This window comes from Aplidium turbinatum, chromosome 16 (genome assembly GCF_918807975.1).
Source record: "Aplidium turbinatum chromosome 16, kaAplTurb1.1, whole genome shotgun sequence".
NCBI classification, from domain to species: Eukaryota; Metazoa; Chordata; class Ascidiacea; order Aplousobranchia; family Polyclinidae; genus Aplidium; species Aplidium turbinatum.
The window spans coordinates 14,892,529-14,902,264 of record NC_137487.1 but is presented as its reverse complement, the minus strand read 5'-3'; the positions used below and the strand labels follow the sequence as shown (position 1 = coordinate 14,902,264).

Sequence of the window (9,736 nt, the reverse complement as noted above, 5' to 3'; positions counted from 1 at the left end):
ACTTAACACATTATTTTTAAATATATTAAACTCTTTTTATTACTTGGCTGCAAACATTATAACACATTGGATGAACCCAGAATTATTTTACAGAGGGGGAGAACAAAGTTGAGTGATCATTACAACCAGGAATGTGAGGCCTGTGTAATGTTATCAACTGCATTCTCGAACTGCTAAGATGATGAAAGTCGTCATGTTGTCGAGAAGATTTTGTATTGGGTTCGAGTCCATGGTTCGAGAACAACTTTGAAGAAAATTCTGTCAGATACAGACTGGCATTTCATAGATTTTCAAAAAGATTAAACTGCACCTATTCACGAAATTAACCAGTTGAAATTTATTTAGTAGGCTATGCCTAAATTACACTCTTTGTAAGTAAATGTGCGTAAAGTCAATGAAATAATTTGAAACATATCGTATTACTATTGACAATACTTTGTGGCGTAGACAGAGATTGTCATGGGGAAGATTTAAGTGTCATGTTTTTTCATAGGAAGAGTACTTTGAATTGTACAGTGACGTAATTAGAAAGAAAATTTTAATGGGGCAAAAGCAACTGTTGAGGGGAGGAAAATATTTTAATGTTTTAAATAAAAAGTTTGTTTAAAAAACATAACTACTGAATGCATCAATACATTTATGAAACGTCATTCAACATCTAATCCAATGTCATTAAAACGTTGTAATAGTATTAAAAACACAATTTTTGGGCAGCAAGATAACATTTTAGGGGGCAATTGCACTCCCAAGCCCCGTGGCTTCGTCCCTGGATTTGTAGCCTCATTGTGGTGATCGCTTTCACTCTAGTTGGCAATCTTCGGAACAAAGGGCGAATATCATCACCACTATATCAGAAGCACAAGGGCACAATTGTTGCTGTAGCGATTCGTCCGCGGTAGCACAATTGCCAGATTAAAAAAACAAAATTTTCTACTTAACTTACTGTCGAGTCGCATGTCGTAAAACTATTTCATGGATGGACGTAGTCTTGTTCACCTTTTTTAAATATAGAATTAGGTCAATATAACGGATCACTCAGGTGGTGCAATGGTGGGCAAACTGAAACATTTTTCTAATAAGTTTATCGCTTGTAAATTGACACAGTAGCCTAAGTTATGTAGTCTTTGGGTTTGAACAATAATTATACCCCAATGCAGTGGTTCTTAATCTTTTTTGTGCCACCTAAAATCTTATCTGTACGAGCGGTGGCGACCCAAATGGTGATTTCAGCAGCGGAAAAAAATCGAGAGGGCACTAAAGTTTTAACGAAACAAATTTTGTAAGACAAATGGACAATGTAAGAGGTACTGTCTGAAAAGCAAGCAAAATAAAAATGACAAATTAAATTTGTTTTAGTGACTCATGTTTTTAGGTCTATGGGTTCAATATTTTTCATATCACAACAACAAGCAATCAATGTAGTGAAGATTGAGCGGAGATTAAACTAGGTGATGCAAATTTTTTAGGCAAGCCAACTGATGTGTTTTTGGACCAATTTACCTTGTTGGTCAATTAACTAAACATTCGAAATTAAAATTGGGAAAACGGAAAAACAGATGTTTCGAAATTCAAAAAATTTGTGTTTTGCAGCCAATTAACCAATTAGGCTATTTGTGTTGGTGGCTGACAGAAAAGGGAAAGTGTTTTATTTTTTATCCAATTTAGCATTATTCTAAAAACAGAACACTACAGTTAACTCTTCCTAAGATCATCATGTTATGTTTTTATTACTTGTTGTTCTACAACAGTTAAGGTCTTGTAGCGATGATGTTCATGTTTAATTTTACATCAGGTTTACCACGTCATCACATTATTACCCGACATACCCTCATAGCATTATGCAAGAAGGAACACAATCGGTACCGTTTCCGACCTGGAATCAATCTCAAATCTACTAGCACTAAAGCGGAAGAGAAACCTCTCGGCGACTGGGCTGGTTAAAGAAAAGCTTTGACAGCGTCTGCATTGAATGGCGCAGAGAACACTTGAAAACGTTTTTAGAATTTTAAAGTGTTGGAAGCCCAACAGAAATAGAGCGTAAGTGCTAAAATGCTTGTGCAAAAAAGTTGAGCAGTCATGACGAATTTACAGTACCACAACCACAACAACCGGTTCAATGGATTAGTTTGAGTCAGGCCCGCAACCAGCAAATATTTTCGGGGGGGGCATTTAATTTTTATCAAAGAACAAACATTAAAATGATGCATTGTAACATTTTTATGTTAATGTCCACGCCCATTGATAAGGGACAAGAGTGTGTGACACCAGTGGCATAGCCAGAAAAAAAATTTGGGGGGGCCAAATATTTGATGAATTGAAGAGAACAACAAAGTGTTTGATTTAAAACATTGCCACCTGATGTGCAGTGACGTATCCTGGTGGGGCAAGGGAAGCAATAAAGCTGGTGAGGGGTTAGAGCGTGCCGAAGGCATGCGTATTCTATGGGGGTCCGGGGGCATGCTCCCCCGGAAAATTTTTGCAAAATTACACTCAAATAATGGATTATAGCGCTTTCTGGAAACACTTTCAGGGTAATATTTGTATCAAATTTATTAGCAGATAAACAGCTATTAATTTATTAAAGGTAGCTGTTACACACGAACGGGCAAAAACTGCGGCTAAAATTAGAGAACACAAAAAACTCAGCTACACAAAAACCCAACAAAGTAGCCTAAGCGATTCTGAAATTGCTTCAACAGATTAGTTAAAAGAAGCGTAAATCGCGTAAATTTTGCGTGATTTACGATTTACAAAATTTATTAGTGTCTTTCTGTGTGCCTAAAACAAGTTCTGGGGGTGTTAATAGCCAGATGTCTTGAAAAACGATATAAATTTCTACAAATTATATTATATATTTCAAAAAAGGGTTTAACTTCGGAACTCAAACTTTGAAAATTTGGGGGGGCCATGGCCCCTTTCGCCCCCCCCCCCCGGCTACGCCTATGTGTGACACTACCATGTTACGGTTAAATGGTCATAACTTATGTCAATCACGTTTTTGTTTAGTACAGCATTAAAGGAAACTAGCCTTTGTAACCTTTTCTCATTTAGCTATGACTACCCGAGGAAGAAAATTACGATAATACAGTAATGTGTTCAGTCGAATTTGTAATCGACTCAGTCGATTACAAATAAAATACAACATTTGTAGGCTACGAACTGCATTGGCACGACTGGAGTCATAAATTAATCAATAACATATATTTACATCAACATAAACAAACAGATACATATGAATAAACTCAACACGGTAATTACAAATTACAATCCTGAAACATTTTGTTGGCTCAACAAGCTTTTATGTTTGTAGGCCCAAAGAAGTTGACTTTGCAAATGCAAAATGACATTTTAATTTAGAGCATAATGTCTAACTTTCTACTTGATTTGGCAATTTTGTTTAACACCAATTCCGCGCTTGGAATTTGAGTAACAGATAATGAGGATGCCAGCCTAGTTTATCGAACAAAATCGTTAGCATGGCTTCCAACCAGCGTAGCCTACTTTCGGTTTCGATAGTATGGCTTTACGTGTACGACGTACTATTCATAGTACATTTCATACTGCATAGAACGCTTAAAATTTTTTCAAAAAATTTCGGGGGGGGCAAATGCCCCCAATGCCCCCCCCTGGTTGCGGGCCTGGTTGAGTGTTGAGTACCTGTCTCTGCATCGGTAGATGTGGGTTAAAATTCCCATCGGGACATACCAAAGACTTTTCAACCTGATACTAAACTTCATTCCTGCTTGACACTCAGAAGAGGAGTGGGTTCTAACGTACTTCTCTGACGTCGTTTGGTTTGCTCCCACTGAGCATACTGCTCTCGGTGTCGAGTAAGCCCGCTGTCCTGCGAATTGCGATTCCGAAAACCAAGAGGACTCCTTCAAAACCCAGAAGTTGACTGCCATTCAAAGACGTCTTCAACGTAAGAGCCTGAATTGCCTAACAACAGCATGTGCTTCCTATTGTGATCACTGCATAGACTTTTTTTGTTCCAAATCTTTCGACAAAAATCGATATGTTGCATCACAAGGCAAGGTTGTGCACTGTGCAGTGCGACAACGGATGCATATTTGAAATAGATTGAGTTTCGCTCTTAGCAGTTGATCGTTGCTTACTTTACAATGTAGATATTAACGATTTGTTTTAGCTTGATGCTGCGAGTTCGCTGTGGCAGTAGCGGTTTGCACTAACTTTCGGAACACAGTTTCCTAGTCATATGCTATCGTCATTAGCAAGTCAGAATATTTGATTCTTTAATCGCGGAATAGGTAAGTTGCATCAGTGGCATGGTGTCGCCGCCTCTTTGCTGATACTTGTCTGGAATGTTCGAAACGAAATCAAGACAAACATTTTTTCGTTGTTGAAAAAATATAACCTAAATAAATATTTTCACAACACAAGTTTGAGTAATCATTCGGCCTACTAATCCTTTTTGGGCATTTTGTTTATGGTTTACAATCCAATGAAGTTGTTTTTCTTACGCAACAAAACTAAAATGAAGAACTTAGTTTGACACAAAATAGTTCTAAATGTAGCCTAATGCTAATTGCTAACGCATAGTCGACATGGCAATGTCGACGAATGAAGTGTGAAGGTAGAAACGTAATGGAGGTGATAGTAGCCTACAGGTACAAATCTGTAAAACAGTGCGTCGGTCTCGCCGGCTACAGTAACAATTACCAATTGTTTTGTTGTGTATTTGCGGACTTGCGATGCGCATCTATTTGTAAGTCGATCGCTTGATTAGTGTCTGATTAACAAAAAAAGGCAAGTCTCAGAAATGGTTCCTCCCACTGGGGGGCATTTTCTTGCACATTGTGTTGTAATCGTCACTGTTGGTGAAAAACAAACTAATTTGAGAGGACTGTTTGCCCTTTGAAAAAGCGTCGCTCTATTATTGGACAGTCTGGGCACGTGCTTGCAATAGCACGGTGCTGTAATCGAAGGGAAAGCACCGTTATGTGAAATCTTGTTGCAACAATCAGCTCACTGACCTAGATGTTATCGCCTTCAGCTCTTGTGCTGGCAGTGAGATCGATTCAGGTCGGGTCAAACTGAAGGCTTTAAAAACGGTACCGATTGTGTTCTTTTGTGCAGGACACAGTGATAATAAGTCGGGTAATAATGTGATGACTTCGTATACCTGACATAAAATTTAAAATGAGTCTTGTCGCTAAAAGTTCTTAGCTGTTGTACAGCGAAACATTATTATTAATCGTGTGGCAACACAATCATTGCAATTTTCTTAAAGAACACGCTGCAAAGCGTTTCATAGAATTAATGTTGTTCTATTGAACAACACAATATTTTTTATGAAAATAATAAACGCAAACTTACAACAAACTTTCACAAGAAGAAAGACCCATGAAAATAATTAGAACATTGCCAGAAAAAATGTGGAAAAGTTTTTGACATTACATTTATTGCAGGTTTTTGACATTACATTGTATTGCTTTAATGTGGAAATGAATCGTAATTAGAACGATGCAAGATAAAAATGAGAGAGGAAGTTATGAACAATAAATTCACATTGGCGTCAGTTGAAATTTTTGTCTTCATGGTGCAATACCTGGTAGTTTTAGTGCGGAGTTATTTTTGATTAAGATTGGTTTATAATCGCAATAAAGTCGCTATGACATCGACATATATAATTATAAAAACCTCGTTGAGCCCCTGCTTTGAAAATCTTGTGAACAACTATTTACGTTCACCACCTTACTCTTCAAATTTGTTTCTGCAAACGTGCCGCTTAAATTGTTGACAATCTCCCTTTCAAGCGGGCGCACCAACAGGGATTTCCCCTGTTACTGAACCTTTTTGTGCTAATCAAGAAGCATTTCGAAATAAATATCACAAGCTCTCAAAAGGTTCTTCAAAGCGAACGATGCATTGAACAAACTGGCGTTTTTTTAAAAACTCTGTTCGTAACTGTTTCTCAACTTGGATCAGCTGATCGAAAAGATGCACAGAAACAATAACCAGAATCAGGAAGGCAATGCAAGGTAATTCGAATGCTGCAGCCGAAAATATTTTAAAAGAAATTGAACTGAAACGTTTTTCAGTCCAGTGCAAGGTGGCATTTTGGCAATTGTATAGGATTAGCTATCAACAGGATTCATAAAAGTTTTTAATTTTTACAGCAATCTGAAGAAAGTCAAAACCAATGTGAAGAATTCTTGCTTGGGAGAGGAAATGTAAGCAAACACTTTTGCAACTTTGTAAACATTAGGCATAGGCCAACCCCAAACAAATTTACTTTGCTTTTGTTTTGAAAATCGTATTGGAAAAAATAAACAAATTCAGTTTCAGCTATATTTATTTTGAAAAGTTTATGAGTTTTATTCAGTGTCGTAACCAAAAAGAAAAATTTAAGGGGGCAAAACAATAGATGGGGGGAAATATATTAATGTTTGAAACAAGAGTGTGTTAAACAATGTAGCTATTGAATGCAACCAAACATTTATTAAACGTCATTCAACATATAATATAATGTTTTTAAAACGTTCTAATAGTATTAAAACATGTTTTTGGGAAGATAATTTTTTGGTGGAGCGAGTGCAAGTTCCATGTGCCTACGTCCCAGGTTTTGTTGATAAAGTTCAAGCAACTCAGCAAGATTTTCCATCTTTAGCCTATAAGCTACACGAATTTTGTAAAGTCCTATTGTGAATTCAAATTAACAACAGAACCTGAAATAGCCTAACTGCAATGCACATCTAATTGACAACTTCATTATGCGTTTCAGGGATCAGAATACGCGCTGGCAAATTTTTTCCTGTCGAAATCCCAGAAACTCAAACATGTGCAGATTTAACGATCGTCTTGGTACTTACGACAATTGGCCTTCTCATCGTACTAAAGCAACTCCAACTGAATTAGCACAAGCAGGATTTATATACATGGGTGAATACGATCGTTTGAAATGCTTTTACTGCAATGGCGGCTTGCAAAACTGGACATACGATGAAGATCCGTGGTTTGAACACGCCAAATGGTATCCAAAGTAAGTTATTTTAGGCTGTGTAGTAGCCTACCACTAGGCCTACTTGTCCTATAGTTTTTAAAAATCGAATTCGTTATAAAAGAAAAACTGTAGCAGTTTGATATAAATTTTGCTTCATTTTTTCCACAGTTGTGAATATTTGTTGAGAGTGAAAGGAATACGTTTTGTTCAACAAGTTAGCAGCTTTTTTCCAAATCTCAATCGTCCCATAATTGAAGACATTTCTTCTAAATTTGAACGAAATTCAAACCCATTTCCTTCCAATTCATCAGCAAGTTATTTGAACACACTGAGGTCAGACGGAGCTGCTAATGAAGTTGGACATTTACCTTCTACGTCTTCAAGAACGTCTGAATCAAAAGATTTGAAAGCGAAGTTGAATGCAGCCATGGAATCAGAAATTGTGACGGCGACGCTACCTTTTGGATTTAGCGAGGCAATGATTGAAAATCTGGTTAAAAGGTAAGCTAACTAAAATGTGATCACTCTGCAATTGTTGATATTCATAATCACAGCTAAAAAGGCCGCATCCACAATATGTTAAACATAAATAACTTATTTCAACGCTAAATATAAGCAATCTTGAGCAGGGAAGTTTCAGCATTCAGCTTTCCAACGAAAGAGCTTTGTCTCCCTTACCCCTCAGCTGGGTTGTTAACCACTTCAGCTCGGATGATGTACTTGTACGCAAAAAAAAGTATTGCTAGAAGACGGCGGACGTATATTTACGCATTTTGGTACATGACGAAAAGACGGCGGACGTATATTTACGCATTTTGGTACATGACGAAAAGACGAATGGCAGATATATACATCTTTCGAAAAATTCAAATGTTTAAATTATTTTTAGAAACACTATGTCTTGTTCTTTAGGGAAAACACGGGAAAATGTTAAACTTAATCCCGTCTGAGCGACATCGCTGTCGGTAAACAATTCCGTCCGCAAGTGGTTAAGAGAATAAATTGGGCGGTGCCAATTTAACCTTCTCCAAGGTTTCAAATATTTATACACTTAAAAATCATAATAATTGGCTATGTTACAACCTTATTCAAAAAAAAGACGTAAAATTACTTTTTAGGCTGGATAAGTTTTCAAATAATTATTTTTTTGAACAGAAAATTGGAAAAAGAAGACGCAGAGTATGAATCTGTCATGAGTTTAGTGAAGGACCTACAAATAGAAGAAACAATGCAAACCAAGATGGCGACTTCGTCAGAAGAGACACATCATTCTATGGAAACAAGCATTGTTAAATCGACTCAATCAGTTGATGATCATTGGCTGTGCCCTGCTGCACAACAACTGTGTGTGTTAACTGCAAGTGCTAATGCAATGCCAACGTTATCACTTGAAGCAACTGCAAGAAAAAAACTTCTTCAAAAACAAACTTTATTTGGCAGTGCATCTGATAAATCAGGTCGAAACTTTATGTTCTCTAAAGAAATTAACGAACGACTTCGATATTTGATGGATGAGAAGACTTGTAAAGTTTGTTTAGATCGCGAAATTAATGCTCTTTTCCTTCCGTGCGGTCATTTGTGTTGCTGTGTTGAATGTGCATCAGCAATTAGGAACTGTCCAATATGCAGACAAAAGCTCAACAAGATAATTAAAATCTATAAGCCATGAACATTTTTCTTGAGAATATTTTGCTGGGTGCTATTTCGCTACCGGTACTTTATGCTATTGCTGTTAAAGTAGCAGTGTCTTCGTGTTATTTCGCTTGTTAGGCCTACTATAGTGTTGGCTGCTTTTTTGAATAAGCTATACCATAACCGATAGTGCAAGTTAGTCTAATATTGCAATAATTTATCCAACTGCCTCTTTAGATTGGCAAAACTAATCAATAGCTGCCTATCCACCGACCATCAGTAAAAGTTAAAACACTGTGAATGTGTTAGAGGCCCTAGAGGGGACATACATTGTGATAGGTTATGTGATATAGGTTAACGCAGTTAACGGCAAACCAATGTAGCCTACCATAGCCTATAACTTAAAAGTTTAACACCATAGATTAGCCTGTGTTTGGGGCAATGGGGCATGTCTGTGCTGCTCTGTTTTTGTGTTTACTTTTGGCTGTTTTGTTTAATATTAGGCCTATAGCCTACGCTTTATTTTGTGTAATTTTACGGTACGTGATCCATAAGTAGGCTTAGGTGTAAAGGTAATAATGAATTAATAATAATACGTTAGACCTACCCTCCGTTGAGTCCGTTTCTAAAACTATAAGCTACTCATAACTGGGAATTTTTGCTACGTAGGCTATAGCCTACCCTACTTTGCAGTTGTATTTTTGATGTCATGATAACGAGAGTAAAAATTAAAAAAAATCTACTTTTGTTGAATAGTCATAGGCCTACTCTAGATGAGAAAAGTTCAATTTATTTTTCATTGCTGGCGCGATCATTTTTTGTTTGTTTGTTTATCTTTATCCTGCATTGCGGGAAAGCGGACTTGAGCGCTATGCATCGGTGTACGCCTTCCGACATACACCTGACCCACGCTGCAGCCGACGGCAATGTCTGTTTCCGGTTGTCTACTCTACTTATGACTTAAATTTGGTACTACCCATTACTCGAAATCAATCATTGGGTAGAGGCAATTATCGTAAAGTTTCTTGCCCAGAGAAACAACAGCAAGTGCGGGTGGCTGGAGTCGAACATGCAGGCTCTCGACTGATAAAGTAGATAAACGATAAAGTAGATACACGAATTTTGCACCAACAAAAGGAA

General features: G+C 37.2%; 1 protein-coding gene across 2 annotated transcripts; it reads left to right on the top strand.

Moving 5' to 3' along the window:
* Positions 1-5,873: 5,873 nt before the first annotated feature.
* On the top strand, positions 5,874-9,329 carry LOC145785566 (baculoviral IAP repeat-containing protein 8-like). Of its 2 annotated transcripts, XM_082597225.1 has the most exons (5): positions 5,874-6,002; positions 6,141-6,194; positions 6,746-7,003; positions 7,133-7,465; positions 8,120-9,329. In XM_082597225.1, the coding sequence occupies exons 1-5, from the start codon at positions 5,962-5,964 to the stop codon at positions 8,631-8,633; spliced, it is 1,200 nt and encodes a 399-aa protein (XP_082453351.1). In that variant the 5' UTR covers positions 5,874-5,961; the 3' UTR covers positions 8,634-9,329. The 2 variants fall into 2 exon arrangements, with proteins under 2 accessions (XP_082453351.1, XP_082453352.1); XM_082597226.1 differs by lacking the exon at positions 6,141-6,194 and having other exon boundaries at positions 5,887-6,002.
* The last annotated feature ends 407 nt before the right edge of the window (positions 9,330-9,736 follow it).